This window comes from Bacillus rossius (assembly GCF_032445375.1).
Source record: "Bacillus rossius redtenbacheri isolate Brsri chromosome 4 unlocalized genomic scaffold, Brsri_v3 Brsri_v3_scf4_2, whole genome shotgun sequence".
NCBI lineage: Eukaryota > Metazoa > Arthropoda > Insecta > Phasmatodea > Bacillidae > Bacillus > Bacillus rossius.
The window spans coordinates 50,282,832-50,296,330 of NW_026962011.1; the positions used below are offsets into that span (position 1 = coordinate 50,282,832).

At 41.4% G+C, this 13,499-nt stretch overlaps 1 protein-coding gene across 5 annotated transcripts in view; it reads right to left on the reverse strand.

Annotated features, from left to right (window-relative positions):
* LOC134542398 (cohesin subunit SA-1) overlaps positions 1-9,504 on the reverse strand; it is a 41,795-nt gene extending 32,291 nt beyond the window's left edge. The window contains exons 1-5 of one of the 5 annotated variants that reach the window (XM_063386598.1): positions 9,163-9,270; positions 5,079-5,262; positions 4,290-4,468; positions 2,636-2,826; positions 513-686 (exon numbers count right to left, since the gene is read on the reverse strand). In XM_063386598.1, coding sequence (XP_063242668.1) covers positions 513-686; positions 2,636-2,826; positions 4,290-4,468; positions 5,079-5,251 — 717 coding nt within the window. In that variant the 5' untranslated portion in view covers positions 5,252-5,262; positions 9,163-9,270. Of the gene's footprint in view, positions 1-512; positions 687-2,635; positions 2,827-4,289; positions 4,469-5,078; positions 5,263-9,108; positions 9,131-9,162; positions 9,272-9,341 lie in introns of those variants that run through there. The other 4 variants (XM_063386599.1, XM_063386600.1, XM_063386601.1 and 1 more) reach the window with 4 other exon arrangements.
* Positions 9,505-13,499: the final 3,995 nt, after the last annotated feature.

Consider the following 13,499-nt stretch of genomic DNA (forward strand, 5'->3'; position numbering starts at 1 on the left):
TAGATCATTTTACTACAAATTATTTTATTATGAATTGCAGCATGTAAATTTTAATACTATTTTGGTAAAGTATTACAAACCAGCTTCTATAAAATTAAAAACAATAACACTGAAATCCTCTGTTTTAAAAACAAAATTGGAATAAAACTAAAACTGTAAAAACTTATCTCCAACAATAATACATCAGATAAATAAGACAACACAGCAATGCATCACAGTTTCAAAGTCCTTTTATAATTATGTTAATGTTCACTTGTCATTGGGGAAGATCACATTTACAATACACATTCGCAATGTTTATACATTCTTAATTTCTTCTTACCACAAAGTTTAGTAACATCTACGAAATAAAAAAATTATGCATTTCTTCAAGCATTTCAATGTACATTAATTTTCTTGTAAAACTCCAGTTTATTTTGTTTTTTAATGTTTGCAGAGATTTCAGATGTGAACTTATTGTAAATCAATCTATCGAGGAATCACCACCACCATTAAATTGATTCTCGGCTGACCTCATCAAACTCTTCTGTCATCTTCCTGATGATTGCAGCATGCTCCATGGAAGACTGCATGGCTGGTGTTATCTTGCCCTTGCACCCAGAAGAGTTGATGAAGAACTGCATCAGCGACAGGAGGGCTGTGTCTCTGTTCACTTTGTAGCTCTCAATCCAATCGTCCACAATCACCTGCAAACGAATAGCTGGTGTTGAAGTGAACAGAAAGTACTTTTTTTTTTGTTCGGAGGAAGTGTCGAAATAATATGTAGTAACAATAACAGGTTATTGTGCAGTAAAAAAAACTGAAGCATCCCTCTGTGATTTTTGAACTATTGTGGTATATTGTTAAAAATTTGTGTCTGTACAAAACGATTTAACTTATAAACCACTGATTATATTGACTTTACATTCAAACAAGTTTTAGGTAGTTAACATGGAATTAATTTAGTCTTTATTTTGATATCGCAAATAAATGCAAAGTTTTTACAACTACATGCCAAAACTTGATTTCTGGAAAGCATTAAAATGTAATGTTTATTGAATATTTTTGTATATACTGTGTGTGTTCTAACAAAAAAATTATTCAAAAAATTTTTTTTTTTTTTTTTCATAAATATTTTTTCTGTGTGAACTATTCTGTCCATGCAAACACATTTTCTCGCACAGTAGAAACATATACAGTGGACAAACAAACACTAAGACAGCAGTCGTAATACCAAAAAAAGTTGGAGGAAGCATTAATGTAGTGAGAATAAGATAATGGGTAAGATTTAGAATAACGAATGAAAAGTGACACGCCAACCTTTTCAATAATAAATTTTGAACACTGTTTGCTTAATTATAAATTTAAAAAAAAAAAAGTACATTGCTATAAGTAAATCTACAAAAAAATTTTAAATGTAAACTGGTTTAAAATATTTCCTTGAAATTGTTTCTCAAGACAAATATAATTAGTACCATGTTCCACAGCCTGGTGTTCTCCCACTTCACTGCTGTAGAGCCACACAGCTCTATTAGTGCCCGGGTGTGTGTAGCTGAAATGTCACCACCAGTGCCCAGCTCAGTGCTGCTGTATTGACCTAGGACCGCAGAGTCTCGCCTCATGCGCGAGGGGAGAGGGGAGCACCTCTTCCCCCCCTCTACACCACCCACTCAACATGTGCCACCAATAGACGCTGCTCTCGCCCTACATCGGTTACCCTCCCACCGGCCAGATAGGTATGCCATCCGAGGGGGCGTAGCGGAACTTCCAACACCTGCAACCTCAGGTTGCCTGCCGCCAATTCGAACTCTCCCGTTATCGGACGCACTATCTCGAAAGGGTTAACCGCCTTCGACTGCTTGTTTCTGGACGTGTCAAGCGCACTACCCTGAAAGATAAATTGCTGCTCGACCACCCTTTTACAGATACGTCCCATTAATCTATTTACGACGCATCCCACCCTCTTTTGTCCCCTTAAATCAGTTGGCACTATAGGGACAGCTGTCGAAGGTGGGTTTAAGGAGGCTAGACTCAGTGGTGTCTGTTTTTTGGGAAATGGCATTGCACTAGAAATTGTCTAGACTAGTCATTTACAGACTATCAAACCTTGTGCATGCTCTGGCTGGGAACCCTCGCCTCATTAACACTCCTGAACAAGACTAAGTCGCGTTTTCGGTGACTCAATCGTGCCTCCTGGGACTCAGCTGCCTTTGTGGCGAGGTGTTTATAAAGTTTCTCATGGCAAAATCCTGCATAATTATTGAAGATCTACCCAACAAAAAAACAATGTGTAACATTCATAATTTCAATAGGTACCCACCTATTCGCACAAATGCGTTATTAAAAAAATCTAGGAAAAATTTTTTTTTTTCTGTTTTTACCAAAACGTGTTGCACAAAAATTTCACTATTATGTACAGCTAGGCTTAACATGATCAAACTACCAAAGCTGTAGCAAGCTCTAAATCACTTGCGTGGTCAATCTTCCATTCATTAAGGTGGAAACTGGGCACGAACCACCAGTCCGAAATGCAACCACAAAATCTCGCCATCAGTTGAAAGATATGAATTGAAACATACATATCTCTATTGAAATTTTTCGCATGTTCAATCGACATACAAAATGATGGCTCTGACGAGAGTATCTTCAAGCTCACCTGCAGGGAGACCTTCCCCTGTCGGACGATGACGTACAGGCAGTTCTCGTCCTCCGACAGAACCTCCGAGGTGGGCTTGCGAGCGGGCCGTCGGGTCTTCTTGGGCTCCTCGATGATGCCCATCAGGTGCTTGTTCAGGCTCACCGAGGGCACGTTGAGCTTCGTCGGAGCGGCGGCCCCCGCAGCTTGCGCTGCGTCACACCCATGGCCCAACAAGGCGGGTAAGGTTTCCACTAGTAACCATGGTCTATCATCAAAACTTCAGTAATCAAAGATTTGATATTCAAGGAAAAAGGGTCCCGAAGAAAAATATTTAAGGAAAGTTAAATACATTACATGTGTAGTTGTAACCCGACTTCATTATTTGTCCTCTCAGAAGCTATAAAATAAATGTATAGCTATGTGCCACCAGCCACAATGCTCTGAGAATTGTTTGTTTAGCACACCCGCGAACAATTGTTTCACAAAAATAAAATGTTTTTACCTTTTAAATTTAAAGATAAACATTCATTTTCTATGGTTATGCTAATATATTTTATTCCTGACTGTTTTGAAACTTCTTTTCAGATTCGGGAGGTAGTTTATAGGTATACTTTATGAATCAAAATCAACATTAATTATCAAGAAAATTGGTATTCTGACCCATCACTATTTCTTGCAAAACTTTCCCAAACATGTGTTAGAGATAATCATAAATAGACATTCAAGCCAATGCCTCCTTGATGGTTTTCAACTGCTCAAAACAAGGAATTGCTAAGCACAGATAGGGCACGATCTTTTGGGAGGATATCCAATTTACTTGTCATGTTTCACTCCACCACCGCTGTATTTATAAAATAACAATGTTATCTGTGAAACACATACATTAGGATTAGTGTAAATATTGTTCGGAAAAGTCAAAAATATTATTTTTAACATTTTCGCTCATTATACTGAATTTCTGGTATTCAGTGGAAGGCCTAGACTTAGCCGGGCAATGAGTCATTTAACCTTTGCGGGGCCCTAGTATTTTGAGAGAGCCATTTTTGAGAGGTATGGAACCGTCCGAGAGAAACGGCGGTTTCAGAGACATTCCCCCGGAAAATTAGAAAAATGGACTCTTAAACATCCCCCCCCCCCTTTTTTTTTTTTTAGCTAACCTGGAAAGTTATTTTCAGCAACGGTTTTGTAAATTTATCTTAATAAATGTTATTATTACAGATGCATATGTAATAAAAGGCTCAACTCCGGGCCCCTTTATTTGCAGGGTCCTGGGCGGTTGCCCAGTTTGCCTGGCCCTGGAGCGAGTATTATACTTCACTTGAAAATGTGTTCATTTTATAATTTGGTCAAATTATATACCAACAGGACATCCTATCCAGACATCCAGGAAAATGGAGAGGTAAAAACATTAAAAACTAGAAAAATATCAGAAAAGAAATAATAATTATAATCGTTGTAACACCGAAATCAGAAATACCATTTTTGGACTTATCTCTCTATTTTTACGGAAAAGCCACTACCCTCCACGATCAACACTTCCTAGGCCGTGCTGCAGGTGTTGAGTACCTGTTTCACCATTCAACTGTGTAACTGTGTAAAACTAACAGCACCTGTTTCAAATCGACGTTGACCCGCAGCGTCGGGCTACAGTGCGGGACGACGCGGGACTCACCTCTGAGCCTGGCTCGGGTGAGGCGAGTTCGGCCGGCGATGGGCGTGGCGGGCTGCTCGTACTGGACGCTCTGGTCGTACACGGGCAGCGACTGCTGCACCTCGAACTGGCCCGCGTGATCGTACATCTGGGCCGCCGACTGGTACTGGCTGCTTCCCGAAGACTCTCCGTACTGCTCGCTGCGAACATCCATCCAGACATGCATGGGCGAATCCAAGAACTCCACAAAGCTAAAACTAAATTTTTATACGTTTTTGCTGTAAGATAATGGATGAAAAAGTGTTAAAAAAAAAAATTTAGAGCTTAAAAAAATTATTAACCCCACCCCAACTACCAAACACCAAATACCAAGGAATACGATAAAGTTTCAATTAAACTGAGTTAATGTGGACTGCAGAAACCTCTGATAAGAAAACTGTCACACATGGTACGAATATACGAAAATAGTATTGGTTTTCAATTAGCCCAGGGGTATCATTTTTTAGGGGTGATGTTTTCCCAGCTTTTCTGCAGAGTACATTCTTTCACGTCACTCCATGATTTGCCCAACCAGTACATGGCATCTTTCCGAGGTTAAAATTTTCTTTAGGTTTTCGACAACAGTTAGATCATTATTTAGGTCCTCAGTGATTTTTGAACTATTGTGGTATATTGGTATATTGTTAAAAATTTGTCTGTACAAAACGATTTAACTTAAAAACCACCATAATATCAGTTGGACTAGCCGGGTTTTAGAATTAGTGGGATTTTGAGAACAGCAGGACTCTACATAATATGACATCGCAATACCCAGAGTTGAGCGGTGTCGCTGGCTGGTTGCTGTAGGGCGTGTAAGGGGTGTAGGGCTCCTGAAGGTCGCCCCCGCTGCCGTCCATGGGCGTCATGGGCGTCATGGGAGACTCGTACTCTGGCGGGGGCGGATCATCCATCCGGATGCGCTTCCCTCCACGACGCTGCATCATCCTGCAGCTGCCTGCCCACAAAATGAAACTTTCACAATAAAACCCTGGCGAATGTTTTGCAAGCGGTACCTACAGTTAAACCTCGTTTATCTGGACTAACTGGGACCAAAGGCAATCTGGACAGTTGTATATCGGGAGAATCCTTGTAATATGACTAATAAGCAAAACAAAATCCTTAAATAAGCAGACTTACCATTTATTACGATAAAAACTACGTTTTGTAAAACAAATAGATAGTTTACATGACCTATATTGTTTACCAGACATTAAAAAACTATACAAAAATAACATTTCTTAGCAAAGAATTTACGCACTTTCTTCTTTACGAACATGTATGGATGGCGTTTGTACGAATAATAGTCACACAAACGCTTGATCATATTTAATAGTTCAGCTGTATCAAGTAGTGGATAGTAAGATGCATAAATAAATAGAATCTAAAATAATGAAGCATTGACCATAGCGCACAAAAAATTATATAACACAAAAAGATCAAATAGATGAGTCGCTAACTCAAATGGGGCAGCTACAAACCTTAACAATAGAATGTTTCCACTTATTGAAACTATTTGGAAATGTTAGTATGTATATTAAGTCATGATGCAACATTTATAAATGCTATGGAAGACTTACCAATTTATAAAAACATGTTAGTAGGCAACTAAAAATACAGTTCCCAAAAAAAAATGTAGAATCAAGCACACAAGTTTCCCACAAAATCCAAAATACCTAGTACAAATGTATATGTGTGTCAATTGATAATACTTTTAATGAATAAGGAATAATATCTACAGTGTATAAGATGAAAGGAAAAAAAATATATGAAATAAAGTGTAGATATTACCTACCACATTAAAAAATATGGTATCTTATTTATGTTGAAAATGTACAATATACACTCAGAGCATAGGCTATAATATTGTACACAAATAAAATTAACGAAAAAAGGTTTAAACAATAGCAAAGTGTTCATATCTTTTCGTGTTTTTTTACAAGTCCTTGGAGGTAGTCTGGTGAACCAGTGAACAAACCATCACAATTATTATTCAGTGTCTCATAGGAAACCTATGGCATCCCTATGAAGGGTGTCCATCACTTCTGACTTTTTCCGAGAAACTCTCGCACTAGCTGCCACAGCCCACCATGCAGTTACAGACTACTGAAAAGAGTGCAGCATTAATCACAACGATTTCCACTTTTCTGAACCATCTATTGATTGTTGTGTTTTCACAACCTCCACTGTGCCCCACTGAGGTTATGGTGAATGCACCGAACCTATAGGTCTGGTTCAGAGACCACCAGGCCAAGGCGAGAGCACACAGACGATTTGTCCCATTCACATGTAATTCTAAGTTCCCATTGTACCAACAACTGTATAAATGGCGGCAGCTTAAAGAAAAACCATGGCAAAATCCTTCCTATACTTTGGTTACACTTTCTGAGAAAGCCATTTTGACACCAACTTGTCCTGTCATTTATGACTGCCCAGTAACTAAAACAAATTGTTCACATTGCTTTAAAATGATTTTAACAATGACAAAGATTACATATGTATTGGTTTTCCACTAGCTTAAGTATATTGATGCTAACAACAATGAGTGGGACCTTTAACTCTTTGAAGCACGATGGTAAATAAACCATACCACATTTTAAAACATTTCTGGAGATGAGCACGCCAGTATACTGCTACTACCACTTGTCTATACCGTTCACGTAGTTCTCTACGCCACCCAGAGATAGCGCCAACTACCCCATCGCTCGTAAAGACTTCCAAGAAACGTTGGCTAGGTTAGATCAACGACATTAATACTACATGATTAATGCAATCTAAGACCCTCACCTGCTGACAGAGATAAGAGAGCTGGAGAAGGTACTGCACAGGGCTGCAAGATAGGAAATAACTGTGTGGAGGAGGTGGGAGACACACAGACCATTCATGACAGCAAGTAGGGGTGGGAAATGCTAGAAGATAGGAGTTGGTGAGAATCTTAAAGGTTATCAAGGGGAAGGGGGCTGGGAGAAGCTGGAAGATAGGTTTACAGAGGGAAGAGGAACTATAAGTGGAAGATATAGAGTGTGGAGGCAAATCTAGTGAATGAGGTAAGAGAGCTGTAGAAGGTTCAGCGAGATGGGTGATGGGTATGTGGTGAAGAAGGGAGGGGCAAGAGGGGGACATGCATAGTCCATCGGAAATGATCAAGGAGTTGGGGTGGAAAGCATTACAAGGAGAAAAGTTTGGAAAGGTTAGTCAAGCTATTTAAGGTAATAAAGGGACAAGATGACTGGGGGCAGCTGGGAATTAGGGTGCTCAGAGATCATGGGTAGAAGCTCCAGAGAGAAAAGAGGGTAAATATGTAGTTTAGCGGTATTTGCTAAAATAAATGTTAAAATTCCGAAAATACTTTTATTATATGTTCTTTCACTTACTCTTTTCATTAAACCTGGCGGAGATAAGAAATTCTAAATACTTTAGGAGATATCAAATTTTTTTAATTTTCATAGTTGGATGATATTTGTTAAAAAAATTTGAAATTCCATAAATACTTTTATTCTATGCTCTATAACTTCCTCTTTTCATTAAACCTGGCGGAGATAAGAAATTCCAAATACTTTAGGAGATATCGAATTTTTTTAATTTTCATCACAATACCTGTGCATTCATGCAGCATTCAGCATTGTTTCTTGTTTACGAGTATGAATTTTTTTTTTGCGCGATGTAGGTGAACTACATCATTTTCTACTAATGGCAAAGGAATTGTACCAGCCTCTAACTTAGGTGAATTTTTAACGTTTCAAATTTTAATGTTTTATTTGTTATTTGGATATTGTTGCGCAAGTAATAAGTAAAAAAAAAAATACGTGAGTTCCTACTGTTCATCCTTTGTCCCGGTTTGTTTGGTCAAGTCAGTTACATTATAAATACCTTAAAACTAAACAACCATTAAAATTAATTCACATTATTTTTAATGTCCGCTTAGTTTGAAAGTATTTATAATGCAGCTGACCTGACCTAATCGACCATTTTAATTAATTAGGCATTCACGGACACACGGCAAAATATAAAATGGCATCTGTCGAATGATAAACACAGGTCTTGTCTTGCAAAATAAGAACGGCGATATCTCCTAAAGTATTTGGAATTTCTTATCTCCGCCGGGTTTAATGAAAAGAGGAAATGAAAGAGCATATAATAAAAGTATTTTCGGAGTTTTATCATTTATTTTCGCAAATACCGCTAAACTACATATTTACCGAAAAGAGGACGGCACACTTTCCTTATGAGGACTAGGATAGAGGAAGGAAAGTTGGCGGTGAGAGATACAAGGGAACTGAAGAGATAAATAAATGGAAAGGAGGCGAGAGTGAAAGAAAGGGTGGATGTCTTGCCACTGAGTGAACAATAAATTGTGAGAGTAACAAATCATGTATCATATCAAAGAAAGAGCGAAGCACTCATTCCCAGTGAAAACAAGAGTGAGAATTGAATGGACTTGAGTGGAAGATATTGGAAGCGAGAGGTACGAAGGACCTACGGATAAAACTTAAGAGAATGGTACAGTGAACAGATCAACTCCTTTATGCTTGGCAGAAGCCTAATTGCAAGTGTTCTTTCCAACAGTTAAAAAAATTTTTTTTAGTGTAAATGTACCGTAATTTTATATATACATAAATATTCATACGGTAACCTACTCTTATGAAAGAAACTGCAATAAAAATTGCAGTAGTTAAGAGCAGACACAGAGAATTGACGCAAAATATCTTAAACAATAGGAAACTTCGTGTCTCAAAGAATGGCTGTTTTCGGTTACAATGAAATTTCTGTACAGACAAAATATCACATAATTAACATGGCTCACTAAATTAACTGTTGTCATTAGTATGTGAAGTATTTCAAATTAAAACCGTAATACCTGAGAAACTGTCAACCTGACAAGTTACACGTTACTTTCTGTTTTCGTCCGAAACAATTTAAACAAACATTTACAACGAATCATCCATCATAGATAATAATAAAAAAGCATGGACGACTGTGATAGAAACTATATCAGCAATTTTAGTAAAATAGTAGCCACACGCTCTAATAACTCACCCCGGTACTACAAAATAGGTGGCTCACTGTCACTGCTGAGCATCATAGTAGTTGGTGGTTTTCAACATTTAATTAAATAATATTGCTTAATATATTCAAAATCATGAACTCCAATAGAGTGATAACAGTCACCAAACCTCCTTCTGCTTTCAAAGACCAGTAAGCACCATTGTCATTCCAAAGTGGCGAGTGCAACAACCTTGGAAACAACCGTATGCGAGAAGGCACCCTATGCGACTACCAGACGTGGGAATGTACCCAGTGCGACTCAGCGTATTAACTATCGACTATACAAGAGTCTAGCAGCAGCACCGCTACTTCCTGCAAATGGCTGCAAATGCTGCACCGCTCACGCTCGTTCCGGGGCCGGCGGCGCGATCCCGCAACGGGAAGACTTCTTTTCACTGACGAGAGAGCAAAACGTCCCATCGTGCATCTTCGGTTTTTTTTTTTTTGTTCATTGTAAATAAATATGGAGGTGTTGTTCAAAGGAAAGACCATAAAAAAAAGCAACAGTATTTATTTGTAATTGTTTTTAGAGGAAAATATCGAATTGAAGAAACGTACTTCGTGGATTTGTATATTTTTAATACCGTATAAAATCTAGGAAGTCTTTGTCTCCACAAATATTCTTGGGACGCCCCATATTCCATTGCAATTTTACGCAACTTGTAATTTTCAGGTAAGAACTTGATAACTAATGGTCAATTAGGTTAGGTTAGCTACATTAAAGATAGTGTGAAATCATGTAAACAGTTTCCTAGCGCTGGATAGCTACATATTAAAAAGTTATTTGCTAAGCAACCATAAAATGATTTTACAGTATTTTTAATGTAGCTATACTTACTTAATATAACCAACCATCCACTTAACAGTCTGTGTAGCTTTTTTATACTGGAGAGAATAAACGCGCACGTAAAAATAAAAAAAACATCCAGGGGGGTAGGCGCTCCCGATCGGCCAACTTCGGAAAGGCTCGGCATTTGCAGCCAGTTGCAGGAAGTAGCGGTGCTGCCGCTAGACTCTTGTTCGACAATCACCCACATTGTATTCTACGCAGTGTCATGTTATCAGAATATTTTAGACATTAAACAAAACCTTGCAACCATAAAACTATTAAATAATACACAGAGAATCTTTTAGTCGTCTGGGGACTGAGAAATTGCTCCTCAAACCGTTTACTACAAATAAATCCTTCATAAAAGTTTCCTGCACCAAGCTTCACGACTTTGAGAATGGGTGTTTAATTTAATAATAATAATTTTTACACCTGCAATTGGGCATCCGCCCGGTGGCAAGGAGTTCCCACCCCCAACAACCCTCACTCCTCCCCCCTCTGGAGCCTCCTTCGTAAGTCCTTCCCTCCTCCCAGATCAGTGTCCTCCCCTCAAGCTTGTTCCAATCTCGCCCTGTCCTCACAGGGAATACCTGTCTTCCTCTCTCTGTCCATCTCAATTCCCTCTGAATCTTCCACTCATGATCCCTCCTTCCTCGATACAGCTCTCTGTTCAACCTAGCTCCCAGCTTTCCCCAGCCCCCCTCCCTCCCACAAATTACCTTATTCAATCTCACCAGCCTTTCCACCTTCCTCCTTTCTTGCAGCGTGTCCCACCCCAGCTCCTTCATCATCACCGATGGTCTGTGCATTTCCCCCATCCTACCTTCGCCTTCCCTTCTCCTCCACATATTCGTCACCCATTTCGCTGCCTTGCGCTGCACCCTCTCCAACTCCTCAATTTCCTTCTCCACATAGGGGTCTCACACCGCCGCGGCATACTCCAACACTGGCCATACCAATGTCGCGTACGCCTTTTCCTTTACATTCCTACCTGTCCCTTTCAGTGTCCTGCTAAGCAGCCCTATCCCCATTCTGCCCTTCTTCACCACCTTCTTAACCTGCTTTCCCCACCCCAAGTCGCTCTGCAGGATCACTCCCAGGTATTTATACTCCTCAGCTTCCTGGATCACCTGTCCCTTCCAGCAGTACACTTTTCCCTCCACCCTTCTATTCCTTGTGAACCTCAACTCCTTTGTTTTCCCTACGTTAATACCCATTTCATTTTCTCTCGACCAGCACTCCAGTTTCTGCAAGTCCTCTGCCAGGTGCGCCCCTTCCCCCACAGTTTCATAGAGCACACAATCGTCCGCAAAAAACCGCAGCCTACTCTTCAACCCCTCCTCTACATATTTCATCATGATCAGGAAGAGCAGGGGTCCCATGACACTGCCTTGTGGTACCCCTGACGTCACATTTCCCTCTTCTGACCATTCATTACCCACTCTCACTCGCTGGATCCTGTCCCTCAAGAAGTCCCCTGTCCAATTTACCACCCTCCTGACCTCTATCAACCCCTCCACTTTTTCCATCACCCTCCTTTGCGGTGACGTCGTCTGGCCGACGACCACCCCAGAGCCCGACCTGCACCCGCCAGTATACGCTCCCGCTAACGGAACACACCCCTGGCCATGGCCCACCCGAGTCAGGCGACCCGAACAGCAATTAAAGACAAAGCCGCGGAAACCTGAGTAGACAAGAGAAGAACCGTACCCATTCCCCCTGAAACATTAAATGAGGATTTTAGCGACAATAAAATCTCTTCCAGACACACCCGTTTGGAGTCTAGCGTAATGAGGTCACGCCTGGCGCGAGAGAGGCCGAGCCTCCCTCGGACGCCATGCCAGTTCGGCAGTTCAGCGCAGCTCATGGACCGGGGCGGACCTACGTCCCACGGAGAGGCAACATCCTTTGTCTACATTAAAAGTAACGTCCGGTAAATATAGTCACTAATTAACCAAACCCCTTTTATTACTTAACCTCTCCGTGAGTACCCGGTCCCTTTTTTCGGTCCCGGACCTAATCCGGCCGCATCAACTTAAGGACACCCCGCACCACACTTGGTCAGCGGGGCTGCTCTTCAGCATACGGCACGGGCCGTCTCCCGCAACGTACAGAACTTTGTTTAAGGTCACGCGCACGGCGCTGACCACAAACCCGCAAGGGAACTTGGACAAACTTAATTGCGGTGCGTGTTTCACCACAGTGGGCACAACACCCGCGCCGAGACATTTGCATACGGGATTGGCCGTCTCCAATCGCCCGCCCCTTAATTCAGTGTATTTTTGTATCCCGTATTTTGTACTGCTAACTTACGTTACCCGAGTAACGAGTGCCACGTAACTTGTGCGCGCCCCCTTAATCCAGTGTATTTTTGTATCCCGTGTTTTGTATTGCTAACTTAAGTTACCCGAGTAACGAGTGCCACGTAACTTGTGCGCACCCCCTTAATTCAGTGTATTTTTGTATCCCGTATTTTGTATTGCTAACTTACGTTACCCGAGTAACGAGTGCCACGTAACCTGTACGCACCCCCTTAATTCAGTGTATTTTGTGTCCCGCCTTTGTGTTACGAAATTACGTTACCTGCGTACCCAGTGAGACGTCTGAGACATAACAGCATCCGAGGCCACGTAACGCGGAACACAAACAATACGGCGCCACGGAATAACAAGTAAAACCCCCCGGGGACCTCTGTAGAGTGTTGTATTGTGTACGACTCGCTCCTCTGAATAAAAGGTACGACACCGCCACCTCAACTCCACGTCTCTTATTTAAAATCATCTCACGCAACACCGCCGCCGGCCCTAGTGGGCCACGCAGGGGCACATACATCCACGACCCCAAATTCACGACTAGAAACGAGCTAGTCTGGCGCCCACCCGGACAACACAGATCAAGAACCGCCTTTTCCCACTAGGAGCCACACCGGGACTCGAGCCCGAGACCCCGGACGACGGCAGCGGCACCCTGTCAAACGCTTTCTCAAAGTCTATAAAAATAGAGTCTAACTGCTTTCCCTCATCCACTGCCTCCACCATGTCTTCCAGCAGCCTCGCCATCTGTGTTTCACAGGAGCAACCCCTCCGGAAGCCATGCTGCCTCTCATCCATCCAGTCCCTTTCCTCCACCCTTTCTACTATGTACCTCACTACTAGCCTCTCCATTACCTTGCCTACGTTCGACGTCAAGCTGACCGGCCTATAGTTTGCCGGGTGTGCCTTATTCCCACTCCCTTTATAGATTGGCACCACCACTGCTTCTTTCCACTGCCTCGGCAGCTGTCCCTCCTCCAGTGACTGCTCATACAGTACTTGCAGGTA